General features: G+C 44.5%; 1 protein-coding gene across 1 annotated transcript; it reads left to right on the top strand.

Moving 5' to 3' along the window:
- The first annotated feature begins 8146 nt into the window (after positions 1–8146).
- PIM1 (Pim-1 proto-oncogene, serine/threonine kinase) lies at positions 8147–13105 on the top strand. The gene is made up of 6 exons (XM_028733992.2): positions 8147–8398; positions 8643–8749; positions 8949–8999; positions 9147–9513; positions 10989–11165; positions 11747–13105. The coding sequence occupies exons 1-6, from the start codon at positions 8317–8319 to the stop codon at positions 11902–11904; spliced, it is 942 nt and encodes a 313-aa protein (XP_028589825.1). The 5' UTR covers positions 8147–8316; the 3' UTR covers positions 11905–13105.
- Positions 13106–15180: the final 2075 nt, after the last annotated feature.

The following is a 15180-nucleotide window of genomic DNA, read 5'->3' as shown; positions in this document are numbered from 1 at the left end:
CAGGGGCTAACATGCTGGGCAACTACTAGCATTGTCTGTTAATAACAAGCTTCTGTACAGCTGCATCTGAAACTCATGGCTGCAGCTGGGTCAATGCCCAGAGGCAATAAGGCCTTGGGGTACACAGACTTCTGCTCTGCCTGTTGCAAGATCAGTCTAACTGCATGTCCTTCAGCACACCAAAGCCCAATGATACCAGCCACAAATTCATTCTAATCACTTGTCTTATTGAAATCACCACTCCGTGTTGACACAAATCAGTTTCGACATATAGATCATGGAAAGAGTCAGACAGCTTTCGGTTGATTGTATATCCCTGCAGGTTAGACGATGCATGTTAATAGGGCAGCTTTGTCCAGTGTTTGTAAACAGAGAAGATTAGATCTAGGGCTGCCAGCTTGGCACCTTATGCCATCAGTTTAAAGAATTCAGCGATAATCCATTCAGAACAGAATGCAGGCTTCTTAGTACTAATTCACATGACTGCTGAGTGCAGCGCTGGACACTTTAAATAGCAGATTGACGTTTGCTTGAGGTGAACGGGTCATGTGAGGCCCAAATCTCCAGAAAGAGTGTGGAGACATGCGTAACTGTGGTGTGGACTAACAGCTGAAACCCCTCTCACAACCCCATTCACCAAGGAGAAAGCTAGAATCTAAGCAGAACTCAAAACAACCAAATCATTCTCGTTGGTAATCAGCTAACAGGGGAGGAAATCTCAGTCAGCAGGGCAGGTCATTTAAGGAAATAAATGTTTATCATTTATGGTTGTACCTTTTCACTTAAGAAAATGGAAGGGGAAATTTGTCAGGGTTGAATGACTTTAGCTTTCAGGTTAATTAGTTCTGATCCATTCTTGCTGGGGTTTTTTAACTAGACCATAATGAAAGAAGGGGATGAGACAGAACATATGCTTCCAAAATGTGTCTGGGGAGACTGTTCCTTTCTCTGTAGGCCATGCACGGTCTCTTCTTCCCCTTGTTTTCTGTATGTCATGCTCCCACACATTAAAAATAATGTTAGAAGTGGGCACTCTGGACCAAGGGAGAAACTAGCTGCCTGGATCTGTCAGAGCTCCTTTGTCTTTAACCATTTTTGCCTGTGTCAGGCAGCTGGTGGCAACAGAAATGGAGCCGCTACTGGTAAACACCAAGGTGCAAAATGAACCTGAGAAAACAGAATATTTTCAATTCTTTCATTTACCATTCAGATAGGATCACTTGCCCCCAAACATGCTAGGGACTGTATACAAACAAGTGAAATTCTGAGAAGATTGAATGAACGCTGCTGCTGAATAATACTTTGGGTATTATTCAATTAAATATGTGCAATAAAACTTTCCCTGCTCTCCTCTCCGCGTGCATTCCCATATCTGCTCTATAGGGTTGGGGAAACCCTAAGACATACTTGGCAGTGGGAGCAGAGGGAGATAACATTCCATTGTGCTAGGAGGAATGCTTGCTCTCACAGAATGCTCTCCTTAGCATTGCACTGAATACAACCCTCGTATATTATTGCGTTGGTGTTTTCTACAGAGAGTATGAAAATCAACAGTCACTGCTATCTCAGAATATGATTTACATTGACAACCAAATTTTTATATTTTTAGAAAAAGACTTGGAAGTGATAACAATAAAGCTTGGGAGTGGGATCAACTATTCCCTTTTAAACTAGGCTGATGGGCCAAGTTCAGGCAGGGGAAACAGTTCTCTCTAATCTGAAATGGGGACTCAGCTGAGGTGAGGAGGAAAGATTGACCCCTGGCTGAGCAGAGCTGTCTTCCCACCCATCCTTTCCAGACTAGAAACGCATATATACCATAAGTGAGCCTACATACCATACACAAACCCTGCCATTTATCCATTGAGAATAGTTATAATAATAATAATTTATTATTTATACCCCACCCATCTGGCTGGGTTTCCTTCTTATTACCTTTAGGATCATTTTCAGACATCTCATTTACAGTTTTACTAGGGCATGTAATAGATCTCTTTAAAAGAGTCTTTTCCCACCCATTGCAAGGCTTTTGACAGACATACTGATCAATGCATTGAGCACTGATTGAGTCATGTCTCTTGCACCTCATTCACACCCTCTAATTGATTAGATTAGAGTTGGGGCAGGCCTTAAACTGTATGCCTGGGGCCCCTTTAATTTCTGGATCCAGCAAGGGTTGAATTCTAATGGAGGATTCAATTGTTGGTATAGTCAGGCCAGCTTGAGATAATGGCCCACTAACTTTGGGTCCTTAGGGTAACAAAGAAAGTGGCTTTGTGCCAGAGGGCAAATGGGTGGGCCTCCCTCCCTCCCCAGCTGTTGGTGAGAAGGGTCAGAGTTGGGTTAAAAGCAGACTGCAGGCAGAAACCTGAGAGGGAGAGAAATATTTGATTTCTGCTTGACTCCAAGGCTGTGGCTACAGGAGAAGCCAGACCTTCTTGGGGGGGGGGGGGTTAATGCTGTGAGACCCTCCACCATAGGCTCAGGTTGTATATACTGTATGTGTAAATAAACCATATATCCTAAAGACACCACAGTCTCCACTGCCCCTCATTCAAGCACCTGGACCGCTTGGGAGAGCCAGTGTAGTGTAGTGGTTAAGAGCAATAGACTCGTAATCTGGGGAACCGGGTTCGCGTCTCCGCTCCTCCACATGCAGCTGCTGGGTGACCTTGGGCCAGTCACACTTCTCTGAAGTCTCTCAGCCCCACTCACCTCACAGAGTGTTTGTTGTGGGGGAGGAAGGGAAAGGAGAATGTTAGCCGCTTTGAGACTCCTTAAGGGGAGTGAAAGGCGGGATATCAAATCCAAACTCTTCTTCTTCTTGGGGTCTTGCACCATTTGAAGAGTGGGGTGGCATGCAACAGTATGTACCTTTGGCCACAATCATAGAACGAGTTGCTGGAATTGTCATTCTGCTTGTTCAGTGTCCTTCCCTTATATGTCCTCAAGTTAAATCTCCTCCCCCCCCCTTTATTCTGCCCTTCCTCCATGGAGCTCTGGAAAGTGTATATGACAGCCACTTCCAAATTATCCCGTGATGTATTTTAAGCAGAGAGGCAGTGAGATTGGCCCAAGATGACATAGCTACATGAGGGCCTGAAGTCCTAAGTCAGATATTCTAACCATTACCCCACACTGATGCTCAAATCTCTGGCAGACTGGAGGTAGGGTTTGTCAGGATGCATGTATAACCTGCTCTTTCATGTGCTACAGTGAGATTCTTTTGGAATAGTTGATATTACAGGGGAATTACGTTTTTCAAGTACATAATTTAACCACAGTTACAAATAACCTCTTTGCTCTTGAACGATTCCAGGAGAGGTTGCTATAAACTAAAGAAATAGTGCATGAAGCACTATGCCACCGTTTTCCAATGTTGAAGAATATGGAATCAGTTCTCTTTGCTCTAAGAATTCATATAAATAAGTTGTCCATACATAAACCAAGGTACACCACCCTTTTATAGTTCCCATATTTCTTTCCACTAAGACCAAAAAAGCTAATCATGTTTTTTAAAGAACTTTTCAGCTAAAAAGGAATATGTTTCCAGAAATCAGGAGTGCATTGAAAGTTATTGGAGTTAAATTTGGCATATGCAGGGCGGGGATCCCTGACGAAATGTAGTGTGGGATGTAAGCATCTTAATGAATGGAAAGAGCACTTCTTCCATTATCTACCTATCACATGTTCTCTACATTCATCCTATCAGAATATGAGTCACCTTTTATAGTTGCAAATGTTCCAAGAGGGATTATATACACAACGACTCCCAGGAATGACTCTTTTGTTATCTGTGTTCTTGATGACTTCAAAATTATATATAGACGGATTTAAACATTTGCTTCTCTGCTGTACGTAATAGTATATTGATTAGAGACAGAGCGTGGGAAACATGATATCTCCGTTGTATGTGTGTGTTTTTTCACTGTTTCTCCTGAAATCTCTTATGGAACAACAGTGGTGTCTGAGGTTTGAATGCCAAGTTCTGTGTGAATTTGGAAAAATGGTTAGATACTTTCAGTTCACAAGCAGTCTGAACAGCTGCGTGGGCACAACTTAAACATTGAAACTACAATCACTAGAATTTCCAGTAAGATCCATTAATTCCAAAGCAATTCACCTCCCAAGTGTGTGGGATGCTGGGAGCTCCCAGTCTGTTTGGGAGGAGAAAAGAAGAGAACACAGATTGGCGTCTTCTGTAATAATTTAGAGGCTACTGGCTGTAGTTCTTTGCTCTAAATGTTAATAGACTTGAGTAATCAGAACCCACTACTGGTAAATTATTTATAATATCTTTGGAACTCAGGAAAGCAACTCATCCAGCAACTTCTATAGAAACATACTGTTGAAAGGAACTTTGGTCAAGAATTCCCGGCTGGAATTTTTACTTTTACCAAGGAAAGAGGGTGTGTGTGTGTGTTTGGGAGCATGTGCAGATGTAGCTGCCAATGCACATATTTTCAGGAAGAGATGAAGTCATGACAAGATTAGCAGAAAAATTCAATTAGGGCTGACTTCACCATGGCAGCCAAACAGGTCAAGTTTGGGACGGTGACGAAGGCGTTTGTTATTATCAGAAAGCCTCTAGTGCTTGCCAAAAGTAATGTAACTTCTTGCATTGAAGCCTGGATTTGAGCCAATGAAACTTCAATCTACTTTTAACAGAAGAACTTCTTCAGAGAAGCTGTCAGCCATTTCTAACAGAGAAATCCTATACGGCAACTGTGCTGGGGGCAGAGACAGGCTGCTGCTCTGCAGGCAGCACGGACATTGTATGGAGCATCCTTTGCTAGATGGGGGCAAGTTGCAGTACTTGTCTTTACATATGTATGTTGCAATGTGCAGACACACAGTCACATGCATATATGTATTCTATGCATTTAATAAACTTTGAGTAAGAAAGAATTCCGTTTTTGAAGCATAACTGTGCTTAGAAAAAGTTGTGGGACACAGACTCAGTGGTAGAGCTTATGCAAAAAGCCCACATTCAATTCCCACCTTTTCCAGGGACGAATGGGAGTGACTCTGTCTCAAACCACTACCAGTCAAATGTAGACAATACTGAGTGGTCTGACTCAGTGGTCTGACTCAGTATATAAAGCAGTTTCTTTACATGGGCGTACCCAGGATTTTTGTTGGGGGGCAGGACTTTTGTGGGGGGGCAGAACCTACATGATTGGTCAGTTAGTTAAGTATCTCTATTGTTTTACTTGATGGGGGGGCAGCTGCCTCCCTGCCTCCCCTTGACTACACGCCCATGGTTTCTTATGTTCTTATATAGGTTGTGGAGCTCTTTGGGTCATAGAAAAAACACTTGTCATTCAAGAAAGTGTTTTTATGGGTCCAGAGAAGGACAGCATCGCCTACAATATTATCCCCAAGGGAAGCCGCATGTGATTCGTAGCCTATCAATACTACTTGAGGGTAGCAACCTATATCACACTGGGCAATTGTAATCACCCTGCTTCATTCTGTCATTTTTTTCTTAGATGCCTTCTGATAAATTTAATTCAGAAGTAAAGAGACAATAAGTATCCCAGCTATGTTCCTTTTACAAATATTACCACTTGCCTATTTTTGGTTGTTTTATTCCTTTTGGGTATGGATATATACAGTTTTATGACTATAGAATAATAGAAGTGCTGAAAATGGAAACATAAAAACAATATTATGCTATGCCCTCATCTTGCACATTAATTTATCTTTCTTGATAATAGCAAGGTTTGAGGACATTTTATGCACTTCTGACTAAAATGTTTAAATAACTGAAGATACAAACCAGGAGTAAGTATTTGCTCTTTTTCTAAGTCAAGCTGCATTTTCTCTTTCGAGTTTCATTTACATGACAAAAATCTGTCTGTTTCACTTGTATTTATAGAGAGTTTCACTTTCAGATTACAATAGTTGGCTTCCGAGGAAGTTAGTGTTTGCTTGTTTTTTAAACAGCTGCTCCCTTCCACTTCACAGGAAAGAAAAATGTTGCAAAATGATTTGCTGTTTTTAATTATTTCTGCAAGCTTACTTATGGAGAATAAACACAAGGGCAAAACTTGTTCTGACAGTCACCCTTTAAAGGTTGCATGTTTTTACCTTTGTACCACAATATACACATATCATCCTCTGCCAGAACAGGACAAAGGTTGCAAAAATCTTTACTGGGAACAGTGTCAGCTGTTAAAAGCAGTCAATAAAAGGAACTTCATGAGATTTTCTGCCAGGTGCAATTACAAAATATTGCATACAATTACATTCCAGCAGAATTGGAATTCATGCGATATAGCATAGGAATTTATGAAACTCTTACACTTGTACACTTCCAGTGTCACCACAGTGCAAAGTGTATCTAAACAGTTGCTATGCTCTTGTTATGCTAGTTTCTCCAAAATGAAATACCAAATTTAAACAAATTTCTGTTGACAATGTGACTTGTCCTTATCGAAGTATAGTAATTCCTGTCCTATGGGATATACAGCCAGTATCAGATGAGATGTTAATACTCTGCTGCTTCAAACAGAACACCTCATGGCCTAATTGGCTGCTGTAAGCATGTGTTCTAATCTTACCTTTATCTCTACTATCATTTAGCACTTTCTATTCCAGAGACAAGTGCGTGAGCTCAACTGATAGTGTATCAGGAGTTACCTGAGAAAATAAGAACATAAGACCAGCCCTATCAGATCAGTTCAAAGGCCCTTCTAGTCCAGCATCCTGGTCTCACTGCCCAGCCAGATGCCTATAGGTCCTGCCCACAAGCACCCTCATGTTCCCCAATGACTGACATTCAGAGTCATGGTGCCTCTGCTCTGGCAAGTAGTACATACAGCCAACATGGTCAGTAGTCACTGATAGCACTGTCCTCCATGAATTTGTCCAATGGCCTTTAAAGCCAGTTGCAGCCATCCCTATACCTTGCAAATTCCATCATGAGCTGTGTATAATAGTACTTCCTTTTTGTCTGTCCTGAATACCCCACATTCAGCTTTTTCAAAGGTCCCTCCATTCTGCATATGCATTTGATAACTTATGTTGGAAGGGTTTGATCACTGGTATTTGAACTCGAAACCTCCCATGCCTCATCAGTATCCATGTTCTGTTGGCTGTTGTTGTTTTTAATTAATTGCTGGACCAATTATCTTGCAAATAGTCCTGTAATTATTGTTCATAATGTATCTATCAGTCTCGTCCTGGAATTTTTCTCTCTGCTACATTCTTGTGTAACCAAGAAATGAACCTGGGAAAGGCTTATGCAAATACAGGACCATTGTTCCATTCATTTCGATGGCAAAAAGTACATGTGTAGCAATGCGGAACATGGAACAATTTTCATTCCTCCCCAGGCCTCGGAGTAACTAGGAGCTGGTTTGGCCACCACGCCACTCTCTCCAAATGCACACCCTAAGCCCATCACATGGCTGCCATTCACTCCTCAGCAGCGGGCGAGGGGGAAATCCTGCACTTGAGCACGCTACTTATTTATTTCGCAGCATTTTTGAACAACTTAATCGTGAAAAAACTGTGGCGATGGCAACATGATTGGCAGTCGCCATCCTTCCCGCCCCCGTGAAGAGGCATCTGTGCTGGAACGGGCTGCACGACAGGCAGATATTTAAAAGGCTGCCAATGAAAATATTGCAACGATAGGGAAATCAGCACCTGCTGAATTTCTGCCTAGCATGCAGCTAATGAATGAATGAATGGCGCAGGTGGCAATGGGGAATTATTTCCTTGAAAGAGCCCAACGCATGGGAGATGGAGGGCATATTATATCTGTGGCGAGCAGCGAGTGACTAAGAGAGGAGGACTGCCCTTTGCCAGAGCGGAGCAGCCCCCGGGGAGCCTGTCTCGCTCATTGTCTTCTCCCTTTTTCCCGCCACAGGTCCCGAGCAAGCCTCGCTCCCCTCCGCGCCCCCCTCTGCCGCCCCCTCCTCCTTCCCCCCCTCTCTTTGGCGCCTTTTCCTTCCCGCCACGTCGAGTCTCTTTCCATTCTGACGGAGAGCCGAGGCGCGGGCTGGCGGCTGCGGCGCCGATTGGCCGGCTCGGCGCCGGTGGGCGGAGCTTCGCCGCTGTTGGAGACCTGCCCGCCGGCTCTCCCCGGCTCCGCCCCAGCGCTGCTCCCTCCCACTTTACTACAGGCGGCTGAGGCCGGGGCCGTCGCGCCACACGGGAGGGAGCAGGCTGGCCCGGCACGACCCCGCCCGCAGCTCCCGCCCGTGCCTCGGAGACGCCAACCCAGCAGCAGCAGCAGCAGCAGCAGCAGCTGCCTCAGAGACGCCGCCGGTCCCGGCCTGCTTGGAACACGCGGACGGGGCGGGAATGTTGCTCTCCAAGATCAACTCCCTGGCCCACCTGTGCTCCGCGCCCGGAGGGGACCTGCACCCGGTCAAGCCCCTGCCAGGTCAGCCACACCGGAGGGGCAGAGGATGGATGGGGGGGGGGGTCGGGCGGCCTGCAGGCGCCCCTCACGGTCGGTCGGGGTCGTGAGGCGAAGGCGGGGCTGGGGTGGCGGCCAGGGGTTTGTTTTGTTTGGGGAGCGGCTGATGCGGAGAGATCGGGCGGGAGAGAGAGCAGCGTTGCTGAGGAGGCGCAATGGACTGACCTCCCCCCTCTCTCCCCATCCCTCGTTTTCTCTCCCTTCGCAGGAAAAGAAAAGGAACCCCTGGAGAAGTTGTACCAGGTGGGCCCGCTGCTCGGTAGTGGCGGCTTCGGCTCGGTCTACTCGGGGACCCGGCTGGCGGATGGAGCTCCGGTGAGTGCTTGGCCGCGGGTGGATTGTGCTCCCATTTGCTCCCCATCGCTCTCCCTCTACGTTTTCCCCTCACTCCAATTTTCTCCCCAAAAAATACCCCTTCCATTCATTCCAGTCCCCCCTCCCTCCCCGCCACCCATGGCATTTTTTTCTACCGGTCCTGTTCGCTCACTCCATTTTCCCCCTTTAATCTTCGTAGGTGGCGATCAAGCATGTGTCCCGCGACCGGGTTTCGGAATGGGGGGAATTGGTAAGTGTTTGATCGGAGGAATGCCTCCGTGTTGCTCGAGAGAATCTCTTTCAGCTTTCAGTGATCTGCCACAATGCAGGTCGATTGATTCTCCTATTCATGAATCCTGTTTTCTCTCTCTCGCCCCCCCCCCCCATCACATTGCAGCCTGGTGGAACGAGGGTACCGATGGAGATCTTGCTCTTGAAGAAGGTTGGCTCTGGCTTTCGGGGCGTAATCCGGCTCCTGGATTGGTTTGAGAGGCCAGACAGTTTTATTTTGGTTTTGGAACGGCCTGATCCCGTGCAGGATCTCTTTGATTTCATCACGGAGCGGGGTGCTCTGCCCGAAGACTTGGCTCGCAGCTTTTTCCGTCAGGTTTTGGAGGCGGTTCGACATTGTCACAGCTGTGGGGTTCTGCACCGGGATATCAAGGACGAGAATATCCTGATTGACCTGAGCAGTGGAGAGCTCAAACTTATAGACTTTGGATCTGGAGCGCTGCTCAAGGACACAGTGTACACTGACTTTGATGGTGAGTCTTGTCAATTTCCATTCACTGCTTCGAGCCAGGGAATTTCCTCTTTGAAACACTGTGTTCCCGGGGTTTGAGTGCTTTGCAGCAATGGAACATGTTCTTCCTCTGAGCTGTAGGACTTGTTCTTCTTATGAAATACATTTTATCCTGATTGCCTACACAGTTTCTGTTGATAGGCGATTTAACTCCAATCAACTGCTAGACTTTGCTAATGGTTTTCTTTATGAGCCTGAACCTACTGTCTTATTTGTGGTGTGAAAATAGAAAGTGAAGGAACCAGGCAGTAAATATGTTGTAAATCTGAGTGGCTACTAATTCACTTGTGAGGGAGTGCAGAAGTGCAAGGCTGAATGTAAACATGTTTGCAGGCATACTGTTCAAAACCTTGAATGCTAATCAAAATCTGTAAAGGGAAAATCTTAAAGTACGTGGATTTCTATCTTTCTAAAACTGATAGATGACTGAAAGGGTTTTGTAGTTTGTCCCTACAAAGAGCAGAGTACAAAAAAGCGGAGGAGGTAGTTGCTAAGATCTGCTGCCTCTGCCACCTCACTAAATTAATCATTTTAAATGGAAAGTTGCTTTTCCGTCATGGCATGAATGTTGTGAAATCTAATCTGGAAGAGATCTGTTTACATTCATCTCACTTTACCTTCCCTGCTAAGAAGCACAAATCAATAATTTGCTTAACAAAATGTGCATGTGTGGGGGAAAAGGGATTCAAGTATTGAAGATTTGAATAGAAATGCGAGCTGTTCACAGACATTAATTGTTTCCAGAAAACAAACCAAGCTTCTAGCCGTTGCTAACGACTCTTTTCATGAGCTGTTGACTTTCAAAAAATCACGGCTGGCTTTCAGTTTGGTTTGTTTGTGTGTTTTTTGCCTCTGGGTTCCTGAGTGGCATGAGCTGCCTTGCATTTTTTTGTTTTGTTTTTAATTTAACGGTTAATGACCAGGGGTGGGTTTGCTCCTCCCTCCGTTGCCCTCTTTCTTGCACAAATACTCAAGCTTCTGGTGCCCCCTGGTGGCTCATGCGGATTTTTTTTACAACCCAAAGTTTGTAAACAAGAGTCACGTGGCTGGAAACCAGACTAGCAGCTCTGACCTCAGTATCCTTGCTTCCTGCCAGCAAGGAGGTGGGTGGGGGAGAGAGATCAGATACCACAACAAAGGGTGCCAAGAGCTACTGCAGTGGTGCAAGTAAGCTGCATCTCAGCATCACCACATGCAGAACTAAAAGATAAAGCCACCCCATCATACTGTACATTCAATCTTTGTCAACATCTTAAGCAGCTTGTCTTCAGAAGTCCATGCCTGGTTTTTACTAACTGCATTGTCATAGCTGAAAACTAGTTCACTTGATGTTCCTGGTCCTTTGATCAGTGCGTCCAAGCGCTGAAAAAAATCAGCACTGAGGTGATTTGTAGGAATTTTAAACCTCATGATGAGACCTTCCTCTTCTTTCTCTAGGGACTCGTGTATATAGTCCTCCAGAATGGATTCGCTACCACAGGTACCATGGTAGATCTGCTGCCGTCTGGTCGCTTGGAGTACTGCTCTATGACATGGTCTGTGGTGATATCCCCTTTGAACATGATGAGGAGATCGTAAGAGGTCAAGTTTATTTTCGGCAAAGGATTTCTCCTGGTAAGTGTCTGCTGCTCTTATGAGATATTGGATAACTTAGCGGACAGGGCTCGTCCACTCTCTGCTTTGAGAGGCAGTACTTGGAAGTATTTCTGATGATCCCCAACATCTTTTATATTAGATGTTACTGCTATATGCTAAAGCATGCAAGTAGCACTTCAGCTGCTGAGGGGGGGAAACCTAGAATTTGAAATTAAGTGGTGTGTTACCATCTAGATTGCTCAAGCAAGTGTTCCTAAAACACTGTTATTGGGCTTCCAGTCAGATTTTGAATCATTCCCTTGATGTCAAACTTGAAGCCAACACACCCTGGTATTAATAGCAAAGCAAACATTACAAAAAAAATTCCTTCCAGTAGCAACTTAAAGACCAACTAAGTTAGTTCTTGGTATGAGCTTTCGTGTGCATGCACACTTCTTCAGACAAACTTCTTCAGGCAAACATTAGTTAACCATTGTTTCAGCCATGTAAAACAGTCTTGTTTTATAAACAGGTTGAGATTTTGTTGCATCATCAGTGTCCTGTTTTGTAGATTCTCTTCAGCAATGCACCTATTCCAACTTTGTCCTTTCTTTTTGCAGAGTGCCAGCATCTTATTAAGTGGTGTTTAGCTCTGAGGCCTTCTGACCGGCCATCCTTTGAAGACATTCTGAACCATTCTTGGATGCAAGAAGTTCTCCTGTCTCAGGAAACAGCTGAGATCCACCTGCACAGTCTACTGCACGAGTCTAGAAAATAGCAGTGTGTCTCATCCTTTTGGGGTGCAAAACAGAATTCTGCCCTACTGATTCTGGCTGAGTGGGGATTTTTACAGGAATACCATCATCTCATTGCAGACACAGGCTGCCTGGAGACATTTCCAAGCCTGAAAAAACCATCTCTCCTGGTCGAGTGGATTTAAACTCTTTGGGTCCCGCTTTGCAAACCTCCTTGCCACTAGATGACTTGAGCAACTCCATGCGTGTTCATAACCTGCTGAATCCTAGAATATGAAACAAGTGGAGCAGACAACTAGAGCAGACTCACAATTGGGGGAATCTGGGGGAAACACCGATTTGGACTGGCCCCTGTCTTCACTGTGTCACCATGTTCTGAGTGCCTTCAGTTGCAACTGAGCTGTGCTGGGGGAAAGAAAATACTTGAGCGTTCCTTCCTTGCTGCTGCCTCAAGATTTACCTGGGTTTTGGTTTGTTCCACCTTCTAAAAGAACTGCTTGAAAAGAGGCTGTGGGTGATCCACTGGCAAACCCTAGCTCTGTGCTGTCCAATATGAACTCTGAGTTGGCTCTTGCCGCCTCTCACGTGAAGGCATCCTCAAGTGCACAAACAATGCAACCCAATTAACTGTAAATTTGTACAGATCAATACAGGAACAAAGCTTGGTGTACAGAAGATTGCAGTTTATAATGTTTTTACTCCTGTTTTTTTTAATTTATTTCTAGGGTTTTTTAATGGAATATCCTAACTTTAGGATCTTATTTATTTTATTTATGAATCATGTGGGTTCTTAGCCTACACTTCACCGCTACAGCTGCTGACCTGATATCCTGTCACATTGCCCCTCTCCTCCCCTTTCCCAACTTCCTTCCTTCATTGGGTTATTTTCTGCCTATTCTGCTCTGTTTGATGTCTTGCCACTGTATGGAGTAGCTGACCTGCCACTCAGCCATCTGTAAATAGTTCCAGCTGTGGCTGTTCAGCCTCCCCGAATGTTTGAGACATGTTTTCACAGGTATTGGTGGGGGGGAGGGCATATGTACATAGTACTCTTCTTACTTAAAGTGGAGCGAGATACCCTGGACTTCAACATTGTCAAGCTTCTATAAGTAATTTGGTGTGTAGTCTGCTGGTTTTGTTAATAGCTAATACTGTACAGGGAATTCAGAATTGCTATTTTTTTTATACATGCAGTTTTAAATAAAAATGAAAACTTGATTTTAATCGGATGTCTGGCTCTTCAATGGGCAATACTAGACTTTGGATGCACAGTTTGTTTCATATTCACACTGTTACTGCAAAATGTTTTGTAGCCCTATTTCCGGCTAGAAAATGTCAGCAGAAAAAAGCCACAGAAGGTTGCATTAACCTGCAAATGCTGGGTTAATGGTACCAATAAACTACTTTGGGTATGGATGTTTCAGTTATATTGCAACATAAATTCTCCAACCTAGAATGTGGATTCTAGTTTTGGGAGAAGGTAGGGGCTAGTTAATGAGTCAGAAGAGAAAGTTGGGGAATGCCTTGCCTTTTTAACCCTATATTTTCCTCACTTGCCCATATCTGACAATTTCTGCTCTGCCACTACAATGGCCAAACCCATTGGACTGCCCCATTTTTGTTATTGCATGCATGTGTGACTGGAGTTTTTCACATGGGTTATGTGTTTGTTACACCAGCAATTGGTGTACTATTTAAGTTGCAACCTTAACTCCATTTCGGCTTACTGAAGTCCCCTGATTTCCAGGGGTCTTACTCCAAGGCAAATATGCACAGGCTTATATCCTGAAGGGTGTTTCTGTACCACAGTTACCATTTGTTTTGTGAAGAGGCAAAGCTCATTAAGTTATTTGTGGGCTTTTAAAAAATTCAATTAAATACTTACTGAGCAGTTGCCTTCTGAATAAGAGGGGGTTTTAACCCTCTCCTGGTGCCATTTTTCCAAAAGGATGAGCTTGCAGTTTCAGTGGGACAATTTTGGGAAAATGGCACAGGGGAAAAGGGCTACTTACACATAATACCATGGCTCTGAAATAAGCTGCAATCCACTGCAGTTATGCAGTATTCCACTTCTTAAAATGTCAGAAGATCTGATCATAGAAATCTCACATACCATGTAGGGTGGCCCTTAAATTAGTTCAGCTATCAACACCAGCCTGCTTGCCTTCAAACATTTGCCTCCTAAATGCAATTCGTGGAAGCAGGTCCTATGAATTTCAATTAAATTTGCGCTTATGTGTGTTGGTGAGACTGCCATAGGCCCACCCTTATTCCCGTAAGTGTTGGTTGACTGTTACTTATTCTGAGAAAAAGTTCCCACAACGGAGACAAAGTGACCAGAAAGTCAAGCTGCACAGAGGCTGATCCAATGATAGAAACAAGCCACAGTAGGAAGTTGCTATCTTCCCCCACCCTTTGCTATGTCAGTAAGGGAAATGACATGAGTCTCCTCACTCAGCAAGGATCCCATGGAAAATGAAATATGAAGATTACAGCACATTGGGCCCTGCACTGCATATGTAAGTAAGTACATACTCATTATTTTCAAAAGCTGAGGCCCATAGAAGAGCATGGAAGAAAGCAGGAGGTTTGAAGTGGATTTAACTTTGTGGGTGGTAAACTATGAAACCTTATTTGACAAGTCAATATATGCTTGTGGGAGCAGCACAAAACATGACATTTGGCTCAAAACCTTGCCACAGGTTTTAGGGGGGGAACCAGATTTGGGAGTTTGTAGTTAATTGAGCTTGTTCAACAAATGGTTGTGGCAGAATTTTGTTGCCAGTTCACTGAAACTCAGGGTCAAACGTCACATTATAGGAAATGAGCACCACACACTTAATTCTCCATCTTTCCTAAGGTCTGGGATCTGTGGTGCTGTGACCTGACAGCATTCAGCACATCCTGTCTCCCAGCCACAGACAGCAATGTGGTTGCAGTGTGTGTGTGTGTGTGTGTGTGTGTGTGTGTGTAGATGTCAGGGAAACACAGGACCATGACACAACCTGAATGTTAAAGTCAGGGAAAGTAGACATGCAGCATCTGCTGTCAGCCACCATCATGCAGTTAATGTACCGCCATCTTTGGCTCAGTGGTGATAACAATCCTACACGCCACCAGCCACCTCCCATGCACCCAACCCTCTCTCTGGGTTGCAGAATGCTCGTTGTTTTTTAGTGAATTAACCCTGGGGCAGTTGGCCTAAAGTATGGAAGGTTTCCACAACATAAACACTTGACTGACTGACTTACTCATCTTGTCTAGATCATGTGGGCATTCACAGAAACTTCCCAAAATTG

The sequence above is a fragment of the Podarcis muralis genome, chromosome 5, assembly GCF_964188315.1.
Source record: "Podarcis muralis chromosome 5, rPodMur119.hap1.1, whole genome shotgun sequence".
Classification (NCBI taxonomy): Eukaryota; Metazoa; Chordata; class Lepidosauria; order Squamata; family Lacertidae; genus Podarcis; species Podarcis muralis.
The sequence above is the reverse complement of the archived record's forward strand: the minus strand, read 5'-3'. Positions and strand labels throughout refer to the sequence as shown.